The 26,345-nt window shown below is 43.5% G+C and overlaps 7 protein-coding genes across 7 annotated transcripts; all 7 read left to right on the forward strand.

Moving 5' to 3' along the window:
* Positions 1 to 102: 102 nt before the first annotated feature.
* P153DRAFT_339486 (negative regulator of mitosis) lies at positions 103 to 6,566 on the forward strand. Its single transcript, XM_033665829.1, has 2 exons — positions 103 to 2,000; positions 2,069 to 6,566. The coding sequence occupies exons 1-2, from the start codon at positions 177 to 179 to the stop codon at positions 6,365 to 6,367; spliced, it is 6,123 nt and encodes a 2,040-aa protein (XP_033524419.1). The 5' UTR covers positions 103 to 176; the 3' UTR covers positions 6,368 to 6,566.
* Positions 6,567 to 8,404: 1,838 nt separating this feature from the next.
* Positions 8,405 to 9,486, forward strand: P153DRAFT_229630 (carbohydrate esterase family 5 protein). Its single transcript, XM_033662678.1, has 3 exons — positions 8,405 to 8,834; positions 8,883 to 9,100; positions 9,159 to 9,486. The coding sequence occupies exons 1-3, from the start codon at positions 8,604 to 8,606 to the stop codon at positions 9,427 to 9,429; spliced, it is 720 nt and encodes a 239-aa protein (XP_033524420.1). The 5' UTR covers positions 8,405 to 8,603; the 3' UTR covers positions 9,430 to 9,486.
* Positions 9,487 to 10,268: 782 nt separating this feature from the next.
* P153DRAFT_356694 (uncharacterized protein) lies at positions 10,269 to 11,690 on the forward strand (the record flags this gene model as incomplete). The annotated part of the gene is made up of 5 exons (XM_033666668.1): positions 10,269 to 10,569; positions 10,770 to 10,839; positions 10,972 to 11,276; positions 11,336 to 11,575; positions 11,632 to 11,690. 5 exons carry the CDS (start codon positions 10,269 to 10,271, stop codon positions 11,688 to 11,690), a joined length of 975 nt encoding a protein of 324 aa, XP_033524421.1.
* Positions 11,691 to 16,691: 5,001 nt separating this feature from the next.
* Positions 16,692 to 17,690, forward strand: P153DRAFT_385269 (nicotinate-nucleotide pyrophosphorylase-like protein; the record flags this gene model as incomplete). Its single annotated transcript, XM_033670410.1, has 3 exons — positions 16,692 to 16,856; positions 16,901 to 16,956; positions 17,006 to 17,690. The coding sequence occupies 3 exons, from the start codon at positions 16,692 to 16,694 to the stop codon at positions 17,688 to 17,690; spliced, it is 906 nt and encodes a 301-aa protein (XP_033524422.1).
* A 306-nt stretch (positions 17,691 to 17,996) lies between these two features.
* Positions 17,997 to 19,945, forward strand: P153DRAFT_385270 (uncharacterized protein; the record flags this gene model as incomplete). Its single annotated transcript, XM_033670411.1, has 4 exons — positions 17,997 to 18,938; positions 18,986 to 19,100; positions 19,162 to 19,330; positions 19,381 to 19,945. The coding sequence occupies 4 exons, from the start codon at positions 17,997 to 17,999 to the stop codon at positions 19,943 to 19,945; spliced, it is 1,791 nt and encodes a 596-aa protein (XP_033524423.1).
* A 658-nt stretch (positions 19,946 to 20,603) lies between these two features.
* Positions 20,604 to 22,565, forward strand: P153DRAFT_315605 (high-affinity nicotinic acid transporter-like protein). Its single transcript, XM_033664957.1, has 3 exons — positions 20,604 to 21,039; positions 21,104 to 22,181; positions 22,241 to 22,565. The coding sequence occupies exons 1-3, from the start codon at positions 20,855 to 20,857 to the stop codon at positions 22,460 to 22,462; spliced, it is 1,485 nt and encodes a 494-aa protein (XP_033524424.1). The 5' UTR covers positions 20,604 to 20,854; the 3' UTR covers positions 22,463 to 22,565.
* Positions 22,566 to 23,421: 856 nt separating this feature from the next.
* Positions 23,422 to 25,227, forward strand: P153DRAFT_431106 (glycoside hydrolase family 16 protein; the record flags this gene model as incomplete). The annotated part of the gene is made up of 6 exons (XM_033672873.1): positions 23,422 to 24,568; positions 24,657 to 24,829; positions 24,911 to 24,918; positions 24,960 to 24,974; positions 25,056 to 25,080; positions 25,207 to 25,227. The coding sequence occupies 6 exons, from the start codon at positions 23,422 to 23,424 to the stop codon at positions 25,225 to 25,227; spliced, it is 1,389 nt and encodes a 462-aa protein (XP_033524425.1).
* Positions 25,228 to 26,345: the final 1,118 nt, after the last annotated feature.

Here is a 26,345-nt window from a genome sequence, read left to right on the forward strand (position 1 = left end):
GCGCGACCAACCTCCATTGTTTAGTGCTATCTCGCATCAACGGTCCACCGTACAAAACACCTGAAAGCGCGTCACCACGGGTTTCGCGACGTGAGCAAACAGCCCCGCCAGACAACTGCTAGTAAACAAACAATTAGCTCCCCCAGCGCTCCTCATGCCGCACAACACGCTTCCGTATGGCCTCCATTCGCTCCATCGGGGTCCATAAGCCCGCCGCACTGCAGTACCTGGTCGCCGAGTCCATCCTCAGTGAAGACTGCACAGAGCGCGACTATGTCTGGGACACGTACACTGATGGGAGCCCCGATGGCCCCACGGACGAAATTCTCACGACCGAATACCATGTTGTCTGGTCACGAGACGGCCTTGTCCGCAAGATCTTCAATTTCGAGATTGAGAAGGAAAAGGTCATACAAGCAGTCTTGACATGGTTCCCGGTCGATGAGCCGTTCAACAATGCCTGTCGGGCAGCGGGAATGGCTGCAGAGTACAGTGGGAAGGACCAGTCGAAGAGCTTTCTCACTCAGGGCACCCAACCGGCTACAGATCCAAACGCCCCAGTCGGTAATGCCCCGCCACCAGTAGAGACTCGGTCCCGCGCTTTGGTCGTGTTTCTCAGATCGCAGGCACACGTCTTCTTTCTCACGGGCGCAACCCACATTGTGAATCTCCCATTTGAAGTTGATCGAGCCTTTCCTGCAGCTCGTGGCGTTGTCTTGCAGAGGAAAATCGCGCCTTTGAATCCAGCGCCTTCAAGTCCAAAGATACCTTTAGCGCCTCCAAACTCCTTCCTCACAAACAACCAGTCGTTCCTATCGCAGACCTTCTCTCAAAGCTTCACGCAATACACTCCTCGTAATGGCTCCTCTGTGGCCGCATCACGGCTCAATCAAGCACGCCAACCCGGCCCTGCTATGTTCCTCGAGGAACTGATCAAGACTTCTGCGGCGCCAAACACAGAAGGACTGCCCAGGATATTCTCATTTACAGACCCGTTATCAGAGTTGGGATTGGTGGTCAACGTGAATGTGAATGGCGAGCGAAGCAGCCTGTTGACAATTCCAGGCTCTGGTCATCGAAGGCTAGAACCCGTTGATAAGGCCGAAGAGATCGTTTATGTATCTCCCCAAAATGAGGTACTCTTCGATCGCAGTGGCAATGACAAACCACTCTTATTGGTCGTCACAGCCAACCACGAGACAAATGTATTTACCATCTGGTCCGCAGCATACCTCGAGCCTAGATCAATATCAGTTTCCCGCAAACCCCACGTTCCTGTGCCAATCACCAAGTCTCGACGACGCAGCTCACATGGCACAACAGCTCCGGGAACGGGGGCGACAACGCCTGCAACGCGAGGCGGTGACAGGCTCAGAGAAAGCTTCGGCGGCCCATCACGAAGCAAGATCCATCCTCCGTCATTCAAAGAGGCGTCGCAGGCGAAAGAGCGGCTCTCAGATCAAGCAGTGGAGGATGTGCTTGCTTCGCAACTCAATCCAGTTTCTGATGTGGCCCGACAGCCGAGGGAATCCAGACGTGTCAGCTCATTACTCTCACGAGCCGAACTCTCCACAAGTTTCGACAAATCCGCGTTTCAAGATTTAGCGACGCATCGTACCAGTCTGGGTGGTAGCTTCACAGGAAGCTTCGGGGCTAGTCAGCGAAGTAGACGGTCGCTGGGTAACGATCGGACTAGTCTTGGCGGCTACTCGCAATCTCGCCATCGAGCTTCTACCCCTGGTAGTGTTGCCTCTCGAATGAGTATGGGAGCATCTGTAGACGACACTTTGGAAGACGTCATGGATGAAGATACATTAGACATGTTGGAGGACCATGATGAGCTCGATGATCTGTTCGCGCCACCTGATGCTGAAAACGACTCGCAACCCACCGACGGACTCCACAAGGAGATGGTCATGAGAGTAGTAGGTGAAATACCAATTGGGCAATACTTGAAGAGTGGACTTTTCACCTTGGGTGACGACACTTTAGAATTACAGGTACGTAAAAGCTCAATTGGTCTCAAGTGAACGCTAGCCAGAAACTAACACAAACTTGGTTTTGCCAGAAACACTCGAAAGTCTCAACCCTCAATGCTCCCTTTAATTCAGCTACACTCCACGAACGTAAATTGTATCTATACATCTCACACCCGTCCTTGCAACATCCACTGGAATGCGAAATAGTTGTTACTCGCAAACGATTGTCACCTTCAGCATCGGCAGTTCATTCCAATTCCAACAAAACTGCTCCACGATACGCGTGCGTTCCCAAATTCATAGCGACTCGACAGCTAGAGGGCACACTGGACTTCGTTAAGATACGTGATGGCCAAGTCGAGCGGGTAGCACAGCTCACTTCGACGGATCCTCGCGGGTCATGTCTATCCATGACAGCAGGCTGGGGCAACCACCTACCAACAGAGTTCGCCCTGGGGTCGATGAAGCTTTTCGATCCGTATTCAATCCTACAGCAAGAACAGATAAGAGGTTCGGCAGGGCCGAAACGAACGGTAAAGGTCAGTAACCCGCTGCGGTCTATATCTTCTTCTGGACCTGATGGGAAGCTTGAAATTATGGATGGCGATTTTCGAAGACATCGCATGCAAATATGTCTTTCACCACCCGATGGTTTTGTAGCAAAACTCTTCCAAGTGCTGTCCACAGTATTACCCAATCATGCAGGCGACGTCCTTCTCGAGATATGGTGGAACATTCGTGGTTCACTAACTACCGAGGCTCTTGAGCAACCAAATGCCGACTGGACTGCTTTTGTAGCAACTCTTTTCACTCTCGCAATCCCTTTTGTGGATGAGAAAACCCGTAAATCGAACCACCGCACGAGGTCAAGTCAGAGACGAAAATCTGGGCGGCCTCTCAATCAAGCCCAGCCTGATGAGGCTATAGACGATGAGGACTCAGCATGGCATCTCATGTGTAATCGCCAAGCCTCACAATCGCATGCAAAGAGTTGGGATTCTTCATCTTGGGGCTGGGTCCTGCATTCCAGCCCGGCGTCCACTGCAATGAGTCCGCCAGCCAAGCAATTATCAGTACGACACTCGCCCCCAATCATACAACATATAAACGTCAAGCAAGGCATGTTGCTCACCTGCATTGATGTTGCTCGTCAATTTGTTCAAACTCCAATCGGCAAGGCTACAAATGATCTTTGGAGGCGACTGTCTCCATCCGAAAAGCAAGACCTTCGGATTCCGTCCCTTTCGGAAATAGTTGTTTGCCTGCATCTCTTTCGTGAGGAGCGTAAACTGGACGCTATGTGCCAAGACTTTGCGGGCTCCTGGGTAGGAAACCTGGCTCCAGTAATAGCGCAACTTGGACATTGGTTGCGTTGGGACGCCTTCAGCTGGAGACAAGGAGGCTACTACGACCTCAACGGTGGATCCAGTAGAGACTGGACGTACGAAGATTCCAGTTTCGGTTCGAAAGTTCGACTTCGCTCGCAGCCATGGGATTCGTTACCTTCAGTACTTGAATGGCTTAGTACTGTTGTGGGGCCTCGGAACTACGCTCCATTTCCTACACTTGCAATGCTAGTTCAAAAGTCCGCGGCGTCTCCGCACTCGTCCATCAACATGGATGAGATTATTGCTAGCGTCACTCCGCGAACCATGGCCTTGCATAAGTTCTTTCGCGACGTCGACCCTACCTCGAGCCCCCGGAGAACAGTAGAGTTAATGGAGCGTTGTAACATCAGTCCTGAAATATTGGCTACTCTACCGGAAGCTGCCAAAGCACCACTAATGGAAGCCATAACAAGATGTCAGGCAAACCCACCTACCACCTGGTCAAGCTCGTTACTGAAACTCGTGCAACGGCAAGACCTCGATCTGAGCGAGATGCACAGTGGCGACATCGTTCACGACTCGCACACAAATCCGACAAGCGTACTAAGTCTTCAACCCTCGACCGCGATACGCGACGTTCACACCATATGCCAGGGTGCAGATCGCGCAGAGCCCATCCAATCGACATCTGAGGTGGATCGCCATTACATCACAAGACTTATATTTCGTGAGGATCGACGATATATGGAGGCCTACACACTTCTAGAGCCTCTGAAGCAGACCGTTGCTGAGTATCGAGTGGACAGTCGGGTAGACGACGCAGCTGTTTTGGAAGGGCAGAAGATCTTCATGCAATGGGTTATGATTCGCACATTCTCACTACCCATTGGCAGTTCTATGATCAAATTTAGTAGTAAGAAACCTCTGCTTACGGAGAAATACCCTCTATATGGATTTTCGACATCCTGTCTGATGAAGCCTATGGGCAACGTTGTCACCGCAGAGCGTCAAAACTACTCGGAAGAGAAGTACTTTTGGGCTTTTTTTAATGCAGGTGTTGCTGCTGGTTTGAGCATCTCGCGCGATGCTCAAGGAATAGATACTTCATGGATCATGTATAATAAGCCGTCGGAGCTTACGAACAAGCATGCAGGCCTTCTACTCGGTCTCGGCTTAAACGGTCATCTACGAACAATTGCTAAGTGGCTGTCCTTCAAGTATCTCACACCAAAACACACAATGACCTCTGTCGGTCTGCTCTTGGGGTTGTCTGCATCTTTCATGGGCACAATGGACACTCTTGTCACACGGCTACTATCAGTTCATGTCACCAGAATGTTACCACAAGGCGCAGCAGAGCTGAACCTTTCGCCTTATACACAGACCACAGGTTTGATGGGCATCGGTCTTCTCTACTACAACACTCAACATCGACGAATGAGCGAAGTCATGCTCTCTGAAATTGAGCATGTGGACGTACCAGATCCATCTGAGCCGCCGGACAATCTACGCGACGAAGCGTACAGGCTGGCGGCTGGTTTTGCATTGGGGTACATCAACCTTGGCAAGGGCAAAGATTTGCGAGGTCTTCGCGACATGCGAATCGTGGAACGGCTGATGACAGTAGCAGTGGCTCCGAAATCAGTAGACATTGTCCACATACTAGACCAAGCAACCGCTGGTGCAGTGATCGCTATTACACTGATCTTCATGAAGACACACGACCAGGCAGTGGCTCGTAAAGTTGATATCCCTGATACCCTACCGCAGTTTGACTATGTTCGTCCGGACATCTTCCTTCTTCGCACGCTAGCGAAACATATGATTATGTGGGATCACATCGAAGCTAATGACGATTGGATCATCAAGAATCTGCCGATGGAATATCGGGACGACTACGACCTCAAGAACGTCACCAAACTACGCAGCGAACACATGCCGTTTTACAACATTCTTGCTGGACTACTATGGAGCATCTCACTAAAGCACGCTGGCACTGGCGACATACAAGTGCGCAATTTTCTGCTCAAGTATCTCGATCAATTCATCCGTATCAACAAACTTCCTGCACTACGCTACGACTCAAGGCTTGGTCGCAACACAGTTCGTAACTGTCAAGACCTCCTTGCACTCTCGGCAGCAACTGTCATGGCAGGCACAGGCGACCTTGATATCTTCCGTCGCCTACGCGGTCTCCATGGTCGCGTTGGACCTGAATCGCCTTATGGCTCACATCTGGCGGCACATATGGCTTTTGGTACTCTATTCATCGCCGGCGGAACGCAGACATTCAGCCGGTCGAACAAAGCCATCGCGTCGCTCATTTGCGCTTTCTATCCTCTATTTCCTATGGACGTGCAGGATTCACGCGCTCATTTACAAGCTTTCCGCCACTTCTGGGTTCTCGCTGCTGAATCGAGATGTCTTGTGGTTCGGGATGTGGACACTGGACGTGCGATTTCAATGCCAATCACTGTTCATCTCAAAGCTAACGACGAGACGAAGAACCTGGTTGCACCGTGCCTGCTGCCAGAAGTTCAGCTCATCGCTCGCATACAAACAGCAGATATAACCTACTGGCCCACAACTCTCGACTTTGTGCATAACCCTATACATCGGCGTGCCTTCAACATGAACCAGACACTAATCGTAAGACGGAGGTCAGCACACGATACCTACACCTCGACGTTCAGCGCCACTCTTGTCGCACTAAACGACGCGCAATCCTCCCGTAGCGCGCAGTTACTCTTCCACTGGCTCTTCTCCCTCCCCTCAATCGCGGCGTTCGTCTCGGAATCCGATGCTGGCCTTGTGCTGCCTGTGGATCCTCACTCGAAAACTTTCTTGGACTCTGGGGCAACGGTGATAGAGAGTCGGCTGGTGCTGGGCAGGCTGGCGAAGAGTTGGAAGGCCGACGAGTTGAGGGAGTTGAGAGGCGTGTTCGAATGGGCAGAAGGCGCGGTCAAGGGGGATGGGAGGTTGAGGTGGCTTGGAAAGGATGTGGTAGAGGGGCTAAAAGCGGGGATCTTGGAGAGAGGACGAGGGGTTGGAAGTCGTTAAAGTGGTTTGTAGGTATCTGGCGGCTATGGTGCGATCCAAGCGTGTATAATGTAAAAGGGGCGTGTATTTCCAACTTGATGCGCCAAAATTGGCTCCATGTCAGGATGTAGCTTGAAAAAGAAAAGCTTTGTCTTGCTTATGTCTGTATTCTCCAGCGGGACACTGGTGAAAGACTGACGTTGAGACGGCTTAGTTGACCTGTCTAGCATCTACACAAAGACTTTATCACCTACCTAATCAGGACCAGTCAAAAACCTGCCTACACTCGATCAATACCGTTGAAACGTTCAGTGTTCTAGATCAGGGCCGGGGTTGCGGACGGTAAATGATGATACGAAGGCTCTGTTGGTGCAGACGGTAGGCGACATGTACCCGAAGCTACTGGCAACTGGGCATATACAGTGGCGTAGGGTGGCTGTGCAGATCCTACTCTCCATTAGACAATTCGCTCCGCTTCAACCCATGCTAGCCAGAACTCGGCTAACCTTTGGTGCCAACGTCCTGCCCCATGTCGCGAATCTGATCAACACCACAACACCATTCAAGTACCCGCCGCCTCTACCTTTGCAGAAATCTTTCCTCCATAAACACAATTTTGACCATGTGTTGTATTGGGCACGCCACTCAATAGAGCCCATCTCGGTGCAAGGTCGAGCAAGCTCTCATAATGAATAGGTCACCCGACCATACCTGGCCATGAGATCAAACGACTCCATGTAGCCCCATCACATATTCAATGCCTCGGTTTGCTAAGAACGTTACCGCTGCTCAGCAGGTTCTACACACAAGGATCAACATATCTTCTGGCCGTTATTCGACAGCTATGGTACACACTAGATTCAAGTTCCCCGAGCCGGCCATGGCTGCATGCGGGTTGCCCCGGGGGCCAAGCATTCTGATCCTCGTTAACCGGTGAGGTTCGTCAGAGGATCAGGGGTTATCATTGATATTCACTGGTTCGTATATGATCTGCGGCACTTGGGCCAGGCGTATAAACAGGATTCCCTAAATTATCCTCGATACTCCGATCTTCGTACTCGCGCTACACATATTAACTGACGACACTAGAGTTCTTCGCCAGTCTCCAAGGTCCAATCTTGGAGGTTTTGTGTGGTAGGTGAGCAATATGTACGCATGAAGTCAGGAAGAGATGGGATCTATACTGCATTGCGCAAGCCACGCTTGTGACATGGAGGAAAAACCGTTGATCTAGAGCTTGGCCCATAGGGGACGATCCTTGCGGCTAGCTACATGGGTGATCGTAAGATCGCAACCACCCGCTGCGCCCAAGCTCACCTGTCAGATGCAAATGTAGCCGGATGTGACAGGGTTGTTTGCGGGCATTCATGCATCTGCCATTCTTGGCAACTCATGTAGGTTGGCGATTCATACATCGATCGCTAGCGACGCCCCTTTGCTCGTTTATATGTGTAAGTGTGGCGATCGTCGCCGATCACGTTCAAGCTGACAATAGAGAATGTATGAGGGAGCACAAGTGACAAGAGTTTGATACTGGACAAAGAGGGTTCAAACGACTGCATGGTAATTTACTTTGATTCCCTGATGATCGGTACTATCGCGGGATATAGAGAGCTCTCCGCGAACGAGATATTCTTCCAATACTCCACGTTACAACATGCCATCTCTTAGAGTCTTGTTGGTGAGACGACTTTCGAGTGTTATGACAGGCCTCGGTCCGTGCCTCTATTACATCTCACTGTTCCTGGTAGGAGTTACATTAGCACGATTGCTGAACGACTCAGAGGCTGCATCTACACCCTGCATGTCGTCTGGTTTTGACATGGCTTGGCAGGGTACTTTCCAACATGCATGCTAAGACGCCCGTTTAGGCACCGCAAATATTCCGAACCGAGGATACAAAATCCAACCATGAACCCTCAATGGCTGAGATCCAACAGTGACGATACTCATCGGGGATTGCTGTGTTTGAAGAGCTGGAAAAATAGGGCATTACGATTCTTCCGGGACGTTCTCGCCGTCACAAGGACTTGGAATGGGGCTTCATAGCTACGGCAGTTGAATACCGGGCTCGAGATCGAGAACATGGGATGTCCGTACTCTTCTAAGGGATGGTCCAGAAAGCATAAATAGGTAAAGGCAGCTCGAAGAACAGAAACATCACCACCGCCAGCCAGCTCCAACAGCAAACCATTTCCAATCACTCAGAGCCTCTTGTATTCCTCTGAACTTGTCTATCGTTCTATCAACCTTCAATATGAAGTCTTTCGCCATCGTTTCACTGCTTTCTGCTCTCTCCATCGCTTCACCCATCGCTCCACCCATCGCGATCACTCAGCCTGTTGTTGTTGCGACCCCAGCCCCGGAAGCTAATACTCTCGAAGCCCGCCAGTCCAGCACTCGCACTGAGCTCGAATTGGGCAGCAGCTCTGCATGCCCCAAGGCCATCTTCATCTTCGCCAGAGGATCCACTGAGGCTGGCAATATGGTAAGCCCAAAACATCAATGCAAAAAGGGGTAGTGCTTACTTCCATAGGGCCTGTTGGCAGGACCAAACGTCGCAAGCCGTCTGGAAGCCACTTACGGCGATAGCGGCATCTGGGTGCAAGGCGTCGGCGGCCCATACACGGCTGGCATCGTGGAAAACGCTCTTCCAGCCGGCACTAGCGCAGCTGCCATCACCGAAGCACAGCGGTTGTTCACAATGGCTGCCACGAAATGCCCTAGCTCTGCGATTGTAGCCGGTGGCTACAGGTCAGTCTCTCCCGCCCATGGATGCAAACTTTCGAATCACATACTAACATTCCCGTAGCCAAGGCTCAGCTGTCATGTCTAACGCTATTCCTGCACTCAGCGCTGCCATCCAGAACCAAATCAAGGGCGTCGTGCTCTTTGGTTATACCAAGAACCAGCAGAATGGTGGCAGGATCCCTAACTTCCCTACTGAGAAGACGCGCGTGTACTGCGACCCCGCAGACCTCGTCTGCTATGGCACGTTGATCATCGGCATTGGTCACTTCTTGTACACTGACGATTCGTTGATCGATGCACCGGCTTACTTGAGTACTCAGATTGGTAGTTAGAGGTTGAATTCGACGTAAAAGAGGCTTCGTGGATGTAGCTTGGCTGGGTTGGGCTAAAGGTGGGCTGGGTGTGGCTTTTACTGGCTTGTTGCTGGTAATTTCTCTTCGTTGCTGTCACATGGTGTCCTTTTTATCACTCTTTCTTCTGATGAGAATCACTTCAGTGGGTTTCCTAGGTATACACATTTCCTCGTCATATGACACGTACAAAAAATGACATTGTTTGCTCTTATCTTGAGTTTGGATCTGGATGGTTAAACTTATATACGTGCGTGAAACATCCCAGGGGGTAGAAAACATAGCCAGTGTCATTGTTTCTGTGTGTTTTTGGTCCATGGAGATTGACTAATATACCGCTCATAGCAGTTGGGCTGGATTGCATGAAGGAAGCGAATAAGAAAAGGCAGTCATTGAGGCAAGTTGAAGAGGACAATCGAGAATCTACAGAAGCAAGCTGCGTTACCGGGAGAAGCTACAGTGGGGCTTAGAAACTCGGGTATGTCGAGAATAGGCTTCACAAAGCGCGAGACCGATAGAAACATTGTTAGTGAGAAGTGGTTTGCTGTCAATCAATATAACTCATGAGTTTGGCTTCACTGACAACTGTCTCTGATTGCGTCTCAGGCCAAGCCGTCTGGTAAAACTTCGAATGTTTTACGCAACCGGGTTGTTGACTACACAAGGAACGAGAGTTGAGATAAAAGCCTTCCAAATCCATCGCACTCACTCAGCAGAAAAAATCTCAAAACATCTTTGTCCGTGCCCTTCTATCTCTCACCTCACGCAATGTCCAACCAAACGTACAACGATAGCATTCAGCTCATCAGAGGTTTGTCCCCATGCAAAGCTATCTCAGGCCTCCACTCACTAATCCTTCCCTCTCAGCCAACGCGCGACTGCTCTACGGTAACCGCTGGACTTACGATGTAGTCATTGGCCGTGAGACAGCTATGAAGTGCAGGATCTGCCTTGTCGCTTACCCTGATACCGTCACCAATTCGCACAAGGATATAGTGCTCAAGATCGTTGATTCAGATATCTGCAAGAAACACGACAAGTGGGAAGATCCGCTCGACCATGTTAGTCAGGCCATCTTGAGTTTGGTTGAGGAGCTGGGTGCTGATGTGGCAGAAAAGACCGGTAAGTGAATAGGTGTTGCTAGTTTAGGATGAATATTGACTGATTGGTAAAGCTGGGTTTGAGGTTGGAACAAATATTAAGTGGTCGCGGTAATTGGGAGTGTGTTCGGTTATGAGAGAGATTGAGACGAAGGTTGTAGCGATAATACTTTATTACACACTGACCATGTCTTTCGAACGCACTTTTAGACTATTCGACAGGTTTGGTTCCGAAGAATTCGTTTTTTGATGGGTTACCTACGGTTACGCGCTCGAGCACAACCACCCAATTGTAAACTTTGCACAGACTCAGTATGTTAGCAAATGTCTTTTGGAGATATCAATAAATGATTTGGGTGATCCAAGTCGATACACTAATCTATTTTCGCTGCTGTGTTGTCGTCAATAACTGTGCAAGTCGTAGCTGTTGGTGTGAGCTTCAAAAAGGAGCTCGTATCACTCAGGTGCGCACAAGCAGTGCGTTCATCAGATCAGCGAACAAGCAAAACATATCAATACAAAAGGTTCAACAGCTGTCACAATATTTAGACTCATACCGTCTTCTCTGCGACTCAAATCCCTCTCGGATCAACCAGATCTCACCTAAAATCAACCAACATCTCATCGATTCGAGAATTGTGGAGCAAGCACAGACTTCGCAACACCCTTCCCGACCAACAGCGACGATGATGGTCAATGACTACTCTCAGTATATTGAGCGCATTAGAGGTATGTTTCACAATACTCTTGCAGTCTGTTTCTTTCGATGTACTTTGCGATACTAACAGCCCTAGCCAATGCAAGATTACTCTTTGGACGCCATCAAAGTTACGACGTAGTGATCGGTCGCGAGTCATCTACAAGATGTAAAGCCTGCTTGATCGAATATGACGAGAAGCTCAAAAAAGGTGGTTCAGTGCTAGGAAGTGTCATCATCGAGAGCAAGCAGTGTTTGCCAAACACTTATGCTGAAGACGCCCTTCGTCAACTGCTCGTTGAGCTGGAGTTCAACGTAGGAAGACGGATAAGTACGCAAGCACTCTGAATCCCCAGTAGAAGTACAAAGGCTAACAAAGAACCACAGGTGGATTGGAGATCTTGGCGAAGATTGAGGGAAAGAGTGGGCTCATTTACATTCAATAGTCGTGGTTGCGTCTTTAGATTTGTCGTTGTGCAGTATTAGCGGATTTCTTTAGCGTTTAGATCGATTTTATAATTCATAATGAAGCCTCGCCCTCACGACTGACAATTTCCATACGCTGGTTTTGGGAAAACGAGGCGCATAGTATCGTTTTCTGCAAAAACGGTCGGTAGAGGGTGGCGGACAAGAAATCGTTTTTCACGTGCTTAGTAATGAGGATGTAGAAAGGAGGCAAGCAAGGTTAGGTGAATCAATCAATAACTAATCATGTAAATTTTGAACGTTATATTATGGAATAGGATGTTCAGCGTGATGTTGCTTTCGAGTCGTACAGTAACAACAAATGTGATGGTGTCGGCGAATGTCGACGAGCGAACGCTAGTACGGTGGACTATAGCAGGGTCTCGTGCAACAATTATTTTTCAACCCCACCTTAGCAAATTTAATAAACACTACAAACATTAATTTACTACGTACAAGCCTAATACCTAAATAAAATACCTAGTATAATAAAATTATTATTCTATATAGCAGTTTTAATAATATTACTAGCTAAACGCCTTATAATTAACCTATCTCCTTATAGAAATAAGCTTATTAGGTTATTCTATAAAAGAGTTATATATAAGTAACTAAAATAATAAATTATAAATACCTACTATATTATTATTAGCATATATATACTAAAGACCTAAATAAAGAAATAGAATATAAGTAAAAGGCTTCTAGCAAAGGTTAAAGAGTAGGTTAAGGCTAGAATATAGTTACTTTTCTTTAAAGTTAGCCTTAAAGATATAAAGATTATAATAACTTTATAAAAAGAAAATTATTAGATAAAGAAGTATATTATTATATACCTAAGACTTATACTTAGGTTAAAGAAAAGAATAGATAGGAAAAAGAACTAAGAGGTAGCTAATATACTTATATAAGGCTTAATTAAAGAAGAGATAAAAAATAGCCTTATTAATAGGTATAAATAATAGTTTCTTTACCTTTATCTTAAGTAAAGATATTATTTTATATCTTAGGATTAATTATTTAGAGTATACTATATAATTAACTTTAAAAGAGTAATACAGTACTATAGAGATGTATAAAGAAAGAAAGAAGAGTATATTATACCTAGTTTAAACTAAGTATAGTCTATTAATAGGTATAAGAAACTTAAGCTGTATAGGATTAAGATATATATAGGTATTAATATATACTTAAGGTATATTGCTTAGATCTATATTAGTATCTTAGTAAGAACTGCTATTAGTATTATATATTAGTTTCTCTAGATAGTAGAAAGCACTAGTATATACCTCTAGTTTATATAATCTAACTATAGAGTTAAAATAATTATAATAGTATATATACAGTTTATACTTACTAAAGTAGAAGACCTAAACCTTTAGTTTAAGAATTACTATATATATAGTATAAGTATAGTAAACTAAAGAATTAAATTATAGTAAAGATACCTATTAAAAGGATTAATATTTTACTAGTAGGTATATCTTCTTCTTTTATATGTATAGTAAGGCTAAAATACTCTTTTAGACCTTCTTTTATTCTTTATAAAAGAATAATCTTTTTTCTAAAGTAAGACTTACAGATTATATAGTAATACTTATAATCTACCTTTTAATTATTTAAGTAAAGATCTTCTCCTACGTACGTATATAGAACTTATATAAGATTAGAAAGTAGAAAAGTTATCTAAGTATAGTTATTAGTAAGCTATTTATACTATACTACTACTCTTTAGAAGGTATATAGGACTATAGTATACTATATAATAAAAGGTAACTTAAGGAGTTATAGCAACAGAATTCTCTTTAAGATATAGATAAATATCTCTTAGTAAATACCCTTTAATAGTATATAATACAGCTAGCTAAACTAAAGCTTAATATCTATAATACTAAAATAGATTCTATAAGGTAATGTATAGAGCTATTTTAAAAGAAGTATCTTAAGTTAAAATAATAGGCTTAAAGGTATATTAACTCTAAGGTAAAACTAATTCTAAACTTATATATTACTTCTATTAGTAATTTTAATTAGAAGGTATATATATATATAAAGTTAGTAGTAAGTATATACTAACTTAAGATAGCTACTCTCTACTAAAGCTAGTATTATATATAAAGTAGACTTTACTAATAAGTTAAAGTTCTTAAAGTAAAAAAAGAAAAATAAGTAGATTAGTTAGTTACTAAGGCTTTCTAACTTCTTTTAAAATAGCTATATCTTTCTAAGTAAAATAGGGTTTAGTATAGCTACTTATATATATAATAAATAAGCTAGGTACCTAAGTTTTCTTCTTTATCTTTTTATTTTTTAACCTATATATAATGCTACTAGATTCTTTTTATAGTAATAGTAAGGCTTCTTATATAAGTATACTCCTAAAAAAGAACTATATAAAGTATAAAGAAAAAAATAATACTAATCTTAGTACTTTCTTTTCCTTAGCCTAAAAAACCTTTATATAGGAAAGTTTAACTACTACTATATCTATCTTTATAGATAATAATATACTAAAGGCTTCTTAAAAAGTAGTATTTATTTCTTAGTCTTAAACTTAGGTCCTTTTAAAAGTAAAACTTCTACTAATATAGTAAGATACTAATACTACCTATACTTATATAGTATTATACTTAGCTTAGATATAGTCTATTACTTTATAGGCTAGTTATACGCTTAGCTAGTAAAAAGCTTTTAGATCTAGGCTATAGGATACTAAAATTAATTAGCCTTTAAATATCTTAGTTATTCTCTTTTAGGTTTAATATATAACTATAGCTAAAAGAAGTAATAAAAAGTTCTATACTTTAAAGATAATTAGTAAGTTTTATACGTAGGTTAAATCTTTTTATACTTACCTTCTTCTAGCCTATATAACCTTCTTAGTAGTAAATACTACTATTAATAGAATTAAAAACTTTATTAATAACTATATTTTAACTAAGGTTATACTTATACACTATAAGTCTTTTAACTATCTAACTAAAGCTCTTATATTAAATATTACTAAAAATAGTTTAATATATATTAAAAAGAGTGTAAAGAAGGCTTATATAGTATAAGAGCTAGTTAAGAAAGTAGTCTTTAAGAGGAATATAAAGAGTAATATATATATAATATATATCTACTTTAAAGAGAGTCTTCTTAAAAAGATTATTAAAGAACTTACTATATATACTCTAATTAAAAAAAAGAAAAAGCTAAGTATTAAAAAGAAGCCTAGTATAAAAAAGAAAAAAACTATTATAAAGAAGTCTACTATTAAGTAGAAGCTAGGTATTAAGAAAGAAAAAGAAACTCCTATCCTATATAAGGCCTAGAAGTAGGTAATATCTTAGCTTTTAAGCCCTTAGAACTAGTGCTTACCTTAGACTAAAAGTATTACCTTATTAGATAACTAGTGCTTATCTTATATAGAAAGTATTCCTCTTTTAGATAATATCTTTAATTAGAAGAATAAAGTTATTACTTAACTACCTATTATATACAGCCTAAGAAGTAGAAAACCTACTCTTTTAGAGTAGAAATACCTTTTTAGCCTACTATATATAACTCTAATTTTCTATCTTATTTTAATTAAAGTCTTTTTTACCTTATATAGGTATTTTACTATAGTAACTAAGCGTTTATTATAGTAAAAAAGTAGTACTACCTAGCTTAGCATAACTAAGTAATATAAAATATTACTACCCTTACTAAACCTTTACTTTTTAACTTTTTCTTCTACTCCCTTAACCTTTTATATATCTACTACTACTACTTTATCTACTTTATATATATAAGTGCGCCTTATTTTTATTATTATAGCTAATAACTCTCTTAACTCTTCTTATATAGGCCTTAGCTATAATAATAATAGCTTCTATAATACTACTATTAGTAGTACTAGAACTACTACTAACTCTTATAAAGCCTACTACTTATAAGTATACGCCTAAGCTAAGCTTTAGCTTTATTAGCCTCTTTCTAATAGTACTTAAGTTTAGGCTTTTACTAGTAATACTTATACTAGTATACCTAACTTTAACTTATATAAAGAAATTCTAATTTTTAACTTTATTATAGCTACTATACTTACTAGGATCTTTACCTTTACTATATATTTATATATACCTTCTACTTTACCTTAGCTAATATATTATAAAGTACTAAGATCTTTATTATAGCTAACTTCTCTATTTATAGTCTAGGTCTTTTACTATATAACTCTCTTAATACTCCTATTATTACTTACTAAGGCTAAATTACTACTAAGTACCTTCTTATATAGTACTAATTATATATTAAGGCCTTTATTCTTTATACTTAAGAATACTTTAATATTACACTATATAAGAGGTGTAAGGTTATATATAAAGGTACTTATAAGTTTCTTTACTATGCTAGCTGTATCTCTCTTAACTCTTAGTAGAATAGAGTATACTTAAACTATATCTATAGTAAGTCTAGTAGTAGCTATACTATTAGAAACTTTAATAACTATAAGCTTCTATACGCTAACTTTATAAATAACTTATAGAGTAAAAGCTATAACTACTCTTACTTTTTAGACTAAAGTAAGAGTAAGAGTAGCTACTACTCTATTAGTAATTCTAGGTATTATAGCCTTTACTCTAGTAGTACTACTACTTAGGTAGTTACTTTAACTTTATTTTAAGATCTCTTATATAAGAACCCTAATATTCTTCTACTCTAGGAATGTAACTGCATCTTATATATATATATATCTAGGTAGTTTATTAATTAAAGTCTACCTTATAATTATTACTGCTCTTACTTCTATGTATATTATAAGTAAGTGTTCTATTATAGTATTTATTAAATTTGCTAAGGTAGGGTTGAAAAATAATTGTTGCACGAGACCCTGCTATAGTCCACCGTACGCTAGTCTTATCGATAACACTGGACACAACCGAGTGCCGATGAACTTATTGCCCCACCCGTTCGTGGTGCACAGCAATCCCCAAGATCACAAACGGACCAGGATGAAGGAAGGAGCACCAGCGCACGGCAAAGTTGCCCATCTGTTACCCCAGACGTACAAGCGGTACATCTCGGAATGGCTCGAAGAGGACACCCCGAGCTTCGACTATGGCGGCTTTGTAGTTGGCGAGGAGATATCTGAAGCTAAGCTGCTCGGAAAGAGTGAAGTATGTGATACTGAATTCAAAGGTATCAAGCTAACAAATGTTAGGGCATCGTCGCAGGTGTACCTTTCTTCAATGAAGTCTTCCGACAATTAGACTGCACGTGAGTAGCACATCATATCTCAACATCGGATACTAGTTAACTTCGAAAGTGTGGAGTGGCACATCGAAGAAGGCGCGTCCTTCGAGCCAGTTGCCCACTGCGCCACAGTACGAGGTCCCGTTCGCCAGCTTCTCCTAGGCGAGCGTGTAGCTCTTAACACTCTCGCTCGTTGCTCTGGCATTGCAACAAAGTCAAAACGTCTCCTCACTCTCCTTCGCGATGCTGGATACCCTAACATACTCGCCGGAACTCGCAAAACGACGCCTGGTTTCCGACTCGTTGAAAAGTACGGTATGCTCGTTGGCGGTGTTGACGCACACCGTGTCGACCTGTCTGCTATGACTATGTTGAAGGACAACCACATCGTCGCTGCGGGTAGTATAACAAATGCAGTTCGCGCCGCAAAATCAGCAGGGGGGTTCGCTATCAAAGTTGAAGTCGAGTGTCAGAGTTTTGAAGAAGCAGATGAAGCTATCGCAGCAGGCGCCGATATCGTAATGCTAGATAACTTCACGCCTGAAAATGTCAAAGTTGCTGCGGCGCAGCTGAAGGAGAAATGGGGACGAGGCCAGGGCGACAGAAAGACGTTTTTGGTGGAGGTTAGTGGTGGTTTGACAGAGCACAATGTCGAGAAGTATGTTTGTGGGGATATCGACATTGTAAGCACCAGCAGTATACATCAGGGCGTGCCGCATGTGGACTTTTCCCTGAAGATTGTACCAAAGACGAAGTAGGGAGGCAGCAAGAGCTTGCGGATGGGTGAGGGAAGCATTCGAAATAGCTCATAGGTAGTCAGCATTATGGTACTAGGCTTCCTCTGTCGATACCCAGTACTTAATGGTCTGCAAGTCTCTGGCGTCGACGCGCCTTCCGCTTGAGAGGGAAGGGGAAGGTGATACCTATCGGTTTTAAGCGATCAGCTGAGGGAATTAGCAGCCGAGAATGACGTGGCCGCCTGACCGACTCCAACCTTCAGCCACAGCAGGCTACACTGATTCTTGTTTGTAATTGATGTTCTTTTGAAATTACGTGTTGCAACAATGGATACATCCTTTGGCTCAAAACGGATTGATCGAGTAGATTTGGCGTGTGTTCGATGTCGAAGCAGGCACGTCAGATGCGACGCCACCCAGCCTGCGTGCAACAGATGCAAGCGTGACGGGAAAGAGTGTGACTACAAGAAATCCAGAAGAGGAGGTCTCAATAAAGCGGCACTGGCACAACGACGTTTGAGATTAGAGCAGCAATCTGAACACATACAGCAGAGCCAAGGCAACCAAAGTATCAACCATGAGCATAGATGTCAAGATTCCACACTATGTGTATCGAACAGCGATGCGTTGCCATCAGAAATTCAACCAGGCAGTCCGGACTTCGACGCGATATATATCACGCAGTCGCAACCCACCCATATTTCTCAACCATCCCTCGTATCCTTCCAAGTCAGCAAAGATCGGCTTATAGAGCTCTGCTACGAGAACTTCTGGCCTTCATTTCCTGTTACTCTTCCACTCCACTACCTCCAAGCAAGGAGGTTGAATCAGAACCATGGAATGGAAGTCCTGCTTATCGTTTTGGAATGGATTGGCTCTATTTACGCTGCGTGGACATCATCAGAAGCATACTACGAAGCCAGTCTTCGAGCCATCGATGCACCTACACTTCTCAGAACCCCCTTCAATGTGCAAGCTTTGATGTTATTCGCAATTGCCCAACACCATTCGGACTTCAAACAACAATCGCGAAAGACCTTGGATCTAGCCATCACAATCGCCCTAGAACTACGTATGAACGAACGTGGGTTCGCGCAGGCCTATGGCGAATCGTACCCAGTACTGGAAGAATCCTGGAGGAGGACGTACTACTTTCTCCAAATCATTGACCAGCACTTTTCAGTAGTAATCAACTCGCCTGTCTATGCATTGGCCAAAGTTCCAGGCACAGTTGACCTTCCTTGCGACGACGAATACTATGAAATAGGAGTTAGTCACGTATACCCACAGGCAGACACTTCAGCTAATCAGGTTAGCAAATACCCCCTACCAAAACCTGGCGAGAGTACGAGAATCGGGAGTTTGCCGAAATCGAGGTCGTTTATTCATCTATCACATACATGTATGACTTGAGTAGAATCATTGCTTACGGTAAGAACCATCATCCAGATTTTAGCTTTATCTCTATCATGGAATACTGATCAACTTTTAGTTATGAACTTGTTCGTAGAAACAGGCACGTTGAGCGATAGCTTGATACAAGTCTGCGACACCAAAATCGCCGTATGGCAAGGACTCCTTCCTAGCTGCAAAAAAGATCCATTGCGGGGGAACGGGCAGGTTGACGAAGTTATGTTCATGGCTCACCTTTCATCAGCCATGTAAGTCTTCAGCCGTGAATTGCATTTAGTCTCACTCCTAACTTGACTAGTGTATTAGTTATGACACACCGTCTATTCTCTTCATTAGCATACAGTGCTGAAGAGTTGTCAACACACGCTTTCATATGCCTCGCTCCCCTTGCTACGCCGCCAAAAATGGGACGAAACGCACATACTGCACGCGCACTCAAAGCCTTGGAAATATCGACGAGATTGTTTGCGATTCCATGTACTCTCGAAAGACACAACGTTTTCGCCATGAGCATCTCGGCACGGCTTGCGACAGCCCAAATCTCCGCATGCAATAATTTACTTGACGACCATGCTCAATCGATGGCTCGCGATCGCATCCGACTTAATATCGGTTTCTTGAAAGCAATGGGGTCTATATGGCCGCTCGGAAAGAAGATGGTCAAAGAAGTTCAACATGTCGCGCGGTCGACTTTGATCAATCTTCAGAACACTATGACGGCCATGGATACTGACCTTACCGACGAGATGGAATTGCTATGTGACGAGGTGATATGGCCTATCGATCCTTCGGCAGAGATCGATATTTTCTCGGGTCTTGTAATTCCAACAAGTTGGAATTCAACAAATCTTGGGGACCTCTAAACAGATTGTACAGCACATCTCAGCACTCGGTTCTGGTAAGGCGATGAGAACTTCTTATGACTGATTTTCTTTATATCTTGAACTCTGCCAGCTGTTGACTCGAATCTGGCATGACATTGGCACATAATGACATGCTGTACTAAAGTGCAAAATTTCTAATCTTGGAAATACGGCGATTTTCGGCGGACCTTTTGCAGCAAAACTAATACCGAGAGACGAGCGACAAATTGATAGCAATCTTTGTATTATCATCGTCCATATTCTCCGCATCAAAGACAACAGACTCCACCTATCTATCAACTCCTTGAGGTGACATCAAACTGGCGCAAGGTACATTATTATTTACATGGTTTAGATCGGTGTGAACACTCACTTTTCACCATCGCATGTACTTACCTACCACCTTGCGTAACACGAACACCCCCACCTTCAGTTCAATCTTCCCCCAACCTTCAAACGCCGTCCATCCAGCCTTCCCCCAACCTTGGAACATTGGCGTATAGCATGTTCAACATTTGGTTCGTTATCTGTCATATCTGCACTCAACATACAACGAGGTGACCCACGCTATACCCCACGAGGCTAGAACAGTGCTTGATTGGTTTAGCCCCGCGCTACATCTGTGATTGTCCTACAGTGGCACAGTGGACCCTTAACTGTCCGATGTCGTTCCGGATATTTAAAACTACGACAGTTCCCGTGCTGTGGCAAGTCAGCCTACGTGAGCATGACAGCTCTAACTCTTAGTTTTAAATTGCGCTGAAGGCTTTTCGCTTTTTGTTCCTCCCACACCCCGAGAAAGCTTCGCGAAGGTGACGCGATAAGAGACGATAAGCACATTGCCGAGTTTTACTTGCTTGAGTCAGCGAGTCAACGAATACAAGCGTGCTTGGAAACCGCAACGACGTTATGAGCGACTCCAAGGACCAGTACGATGCGACGAAACCGCACGTCGCAAAGTCCATTCGGAGCGATGAGGTTGAGAGGCAAATCGGGGAGGTTGACCCGATATACGAGGCCAAACTGGTCAGGAAATTGGATCTCCACATCATTCCGGTGGTAATGCTGCTGTATTTACTCAGTTTTCTCGACAGGTGAGTCAACGACGAGTTTCAATTCCATGGGAGTATGTTGGAGGACTGTTCTAACATTGCGCAGAGTAAACATAGGAAACGCTCGGTTGTACGGCCTCGAAGAAGACCTTGGCCTCAACTCTAGTCAATTTCAAATAGTTGTTTCGATCCTCTTTGTTACTTACATCTTGTCTGAACTACCCTCCAATCTTGTCTTGAAGAAGCTGCGACCTTCCCGATGGATTGCATTCATAACTGTAGCGTGGGGCATCATCGCCACGTTGACAGGTACTGTAAAATCTTTCGGCGGAATGATAGCCTGCCGTCTTCTCCTCGGCGCTGTGGAAGGAGGACTCTTCCCTGGGATGGCCGTGTACCTGACCTTCTTCTACACCAAGCGCGAGCTGGCGCTTCGCATCGGCTACCTTTTCGTCTCCTCTGCTCTTGCAGGAGCCTGCGGCGGCCTACTCGCGTACGGAATTGGCCACATGGATGGTGTAGCCGGTCAACGCGGTTGGCGATGGATTATGATCATCGAAGGGATTCCGACTTTCTGTCTTGGTGTCGCAACATGGTGGATCCTCCCCGACAACCCTGAGAGCGCATACTTTCTTAACGACCAGGAAAAGGCGTACGCAGCGGCCCGTCTCAAGCGCCAAACAGGCTACACGAAGCAGGCTGCCGAGTTCCACTGGGATGATGTCAAGAAGTGTTTCAAGGATTGGAAAGTCTGGCTATTCTGCTTCGCGCAGTTCGGAAGCGACACCATGCTCTACGGATTCTCGACGTTCCTGCCGACCATCATCAAGGCTATCATGCCCAAAGCATCAAGTGCGCTAGTCCAAGTTCTGACGATCCCCTGCTATGCAACTGGCGCTATCACGTATCTCATTGTAGCGCGGTTCTCCGACAAGCAGCAAAAGCGCGGAATGTACAGTGTCCTGCTCGGCGTTATCAGTATCGTGGGCTATGCGATGCTGATCAGCCCGAGCAGTTCTGGGGTGCACTATGCAGGCTGCTTTTTAGTGGCTATGGGACTTTACGTCTGTGTTGGTCTTCCGTTGGCCTGGCTGCCCACCAACCTCCCGCGATACGGAAAGCGAACAAGTGCTACGGGTTTGCAGTTGACGATTGGCAACTGCGCAGGCATAATGTCTTCATTCGTAAGTCAATCCGAGTCCATGCGGATAATCTAGGTAAGACACAGACTGACACCCAGCAGCTGTATCCCACCAAGGAAGGACCTCGTTTTATCAAAGGCCACGCCGTTACTATGGCTATGGTCGCTTTTGCTATCACTTGCTATGCCGTCATGTGGTTTCATCTGGGTAGGCTCAACTCGCGGCGCGAGAAGGGTGAGGAAGAACATCTGATTGAGGGTATGAGTGATGAAGAGATTGCAGAGCTGGGTGATGACAGCCCAAGGTTTCGCTACACTGTCTAGAAAACTGGATGAGAACAATGAAATATTTCACGTGCGGGAAAGTGTATACAGTGATATTGTCCGTCCATGAACTAGATAGATAGTACCTTAAATATCGCCTCTGTACCACTTGCGCTTGAACAGCTCCTTTGTAGCTTTCAGTGCAATCCTTGAAAAAGTCTGGATAAGGCATCATGAGATGTGCCTCGCCGTCAAGTTTCTGCCAGTCTTAGAACAGAAAACCATGTCCCACGTACGACCTGGATCTTGGTATTATAATCCATCAGACAGGATCAGTGGTTGGAGTGGCTAACGCATTCCACCATAGAATGGATCCGTCAAACTCTCATTTCGGATTCGTACAACGTTGCGACGGCATCTACCCAAATCGTCTCTTTGGGCGGATTGGGGTCTAATGGGTAAGGATACTGAGGCATGAACCTTAATTCTTCCTCAGGGCACTGGTCTCTGAATATCCTTATCCTCAATCGAACGTATAGCGTCAAATGATGCACGACATCTAAGGGCTAGGACATTGGTTAACTATGCACTGGTCATACAGTCACACAATCGCTTCAAGCGCGCGCGAAGTTCACAGTGCCACGTTCCACTTCAACTGGCTTCCTTCACTTTCACTTTGAGAGAAACAGATCGAGCAACCTGATGGCGCACTGTCTTCTTGCTATTGTTTGTGCACAATTTTGAATAGGAAAACGCTCAAAATTCGCACTCTTGAGACTGGTATTGTAAGACCACAGACACGATAGTTGGCTGCTCAAGATTGTTAAAGCACAACGTGAAATTTGTCACAACTATAAAGTCTATCTCTGTTCTTCTCATATTCTCTCCTTCTCGACTTCCATATACTCTTCAAGGTCAAGCGCACTTTCCGATTCCATTCCATTCTCAAGATTTCAGTTATCCTCATCCGCGAGCCAGCATATCAACACCAACATATCGCAATCATACCACAAAATACAATGCGCTCACCAACATCCCTTACTACAATGCTATCCATCCTCCCCGTACTCGCTTTCTCACACCCAACCACCCTCTACAAGCTCACCGACGATCTCTCATATACTTCCTTTTTTTCCTCCTTCAGCTTCTACTCCGACGCAGACCCCACAAATGGCTTCGTCCGATACCTTTCTCTCCCCTCTGCCATATCCCAAAAACTCATCGGCTACCTTCCCGACACGCAATCTGTCTTCCTCGGCGTGGACTACACCACAAAAGACCCTTTGGGCCGTGCAAGTGTGCGTCTCGAGAGCAAGGCGCACTGGAACCAGGGACTTCTGGTCGCGGATATCATTCACATGCCGTCTAGCGAATGTGGCGTCTGGCCAGCGTATTGGCTTCTCGGGACTGATGGGAAGGGTGGGTATGAGTGGCCACTGCATGGGGAGATTGACTTGTTGGAGGGGGTCAACGATCAAGTGGGGAACGCGATTACGTTGCATACGAAAACGGGGTGTATGGTGGATAATGGAACGCAGATGGCTGGGAATTCCGACGTCGTGGATGGCTCATTCTCGGGGTTTCTGACGACAGATGATTGTGATGTCGCGGCGGCTGGACAGGAGAAGAATGTTGGGTGCTCGATCAAAGCGCCAGAGACAACGGATGACGTACAGAAGAGCAACACCGATGTAGGGAGCAATCTGCTGCCATCGTACGGTACGCAGTTCAACAAAGCGGGCGGTGGTGTCTACGCTATGGAGTGGACCGAATCCTCTATCAGTGTCTGGTTCTTCCCGCGCGACAGCACGGCTTTCAATACGCACTTCGGCAACGAAACCTCCTCTGACGATACGCTCGATCCATCGACGTTCGGAACTCCACTCGCGCACTTCGCTGGCAATGGTTGCGATTTCACTGAGCGTTTCAAGAATATGCGCATTATTTTCGATACCACGTTCTGTGGCGAATGGGCGGGTAAGGACTGGGAGAAGAGCTGTGCTGCGAAGACGGGCGTAAAGACGTGTGAGGAGTACGTAAGAGAGAACCCGGAGGTGTACAAAGAGGCGTATTGGGAGATCAAGGGGTTGAAGTGGTATCAGAAGGAGAAGGAAGCGAAGCGTGATGCAAAGGTGTCGTTTGTTAAGACAAAAGGCCGCTGGTATGGTTGGTAGATTGCAGGTTGGGTTTGATGGAACGGTGCTTGGGTTGGGACCAAGCCAAACCTGAATGACGATGTGATCTGTTGGCCTAGATGATATGGGTTGCAAAAAGAAGCCGGTAATAAGAGTTTATCGACACTTTGTCATACACTTTCTCCTTTGGTCGTGTCGCTCAGTACGTAGTGAAGGAAATCTTATCAACGCTGGGGTCGAGGTCCTTGCGTGCTCCAACCGATTGTGGGAGCGGCTTGTAGCATTCACTAAGGTACAAAATCAGGTAATTTACCCTGCAGCTTTGTCGGGTAAAAAACATAGAAGAAAGACTGCGTTTTACACTGCAATACAGTGTAAAACGTAAGGTAAATTTATATAAACTTAGTATAAAATAACTATAGTTTATTATTAAATAAGTAAGTAAATTTATACTTTATTTTATAATAAGTATATAAAGACGTTTATAACTATTATATATTAAATTACACTATAAATAGTATATTTCTTAACTATTACAGCCTAGTAAGTACGTTAGTAGAGGTATCTTTATACTACGTAGAGTTTCTATTATTAGGTAAGACTCTAAGTACTGCTACTATTTTAAGCTTAATTAGGTAGTAACTCTTAATACTACTATTAATATCCTAGAATACTCTACTAGGTAGTTAAGAGATACTAGAGATCTAGTTAAAGCCTATATTTATTACTATTAGTATTTTAATAACAAGTTATTTAACTTACTATATAAATAAATATACTTCTATCTAATAGAAAAGAGATACGCCCTTTATAAAAAGCTTCTTTAATACTATTTAAACTTTTCTTTTAACTTATTACCTTTAGAGTTTATTACTAGTAAAGTAATTATAACTACTAAGTTAAGTACTATCCTTATTATAGTTAAAGCTAAAGTAGAATAAGTATAATTACTAAGTTAAGTACTATTCTTATTATAGCTAGAGCTAAAAAAAGAGATATACCTTTTATAAGAAGCTTCTTTATTACTATTTAAAACTCTATTATAGTATACTCCCTAGGAAGTGTAAAGTAGTAATAAAGAGTATTCTCTTTATTAATAAAGTTAATATTAATATATTTAACTTCTTTATTAAATAGATATATAAGAAGAAGCTATTAGAGAATATACTAATACTTTCCTTTTTAGTATATTATATCTTTATTAAATATTAGTTCTACCTTATAGTAGATATACTTCTAGCTTCTAGATAAAAAGATACTTTAATAGAAAAAGCTTTTTAAGTACTATTTAGGCTTCTTTTAAGGTATACTATTTAGTAAGTTTAAAGAGATAGCTAATAGTGTTATTTCTATCTACTAGGTTAATACTAACGTATTTAATATCTTTATTAACTAGATAAAAAGATGCTTTAATAGAAAAAGCTTCTTTAGTACTATTTAGGCTTCTTTTAAGGTGCACTATCTAGTAAGTTTAAAGAGATAGCTAATAGTATTATTTCTATCTACTAGGTTAATACTAATATATTTAATATCTTTATTAACTAGATATATAAGAAGAAGCTATTAGAATATATATAAGCGCCTTCTCTATCTACAGATTATATTTTAGTTAAATACTATACCTATATTATAGTAGATATACTCTTAGCTATTAAATAGAAAGATACTTTAATAGAAAATATCTTCTAAGTTATACGCTAAGCTCTACTCTATCTACTTATAGTAATCTACTTCTTCTAAAGCTTACCTATAGAGAATCTCCTACCTTAGTTACTTATAGATAGTTAGTATATTAATAATAGATTTAG

The sequence above is a fragment of the Dothidotthia symphoricarpi genome (genome assembly GCF_010015815.1).
Source record: "Dothidotthia symphoricarpi CBS 119687 unplaced genomic scaffold P153scaffold_9, whole genome shotgun sequence".
NCBI lineage: Eukaryota > Fungi > Ascomycota > Dothideomycetes > Pleosporales > Dothidotthiaceae > Dothidotthia > Dothidotthia symphoricarpi.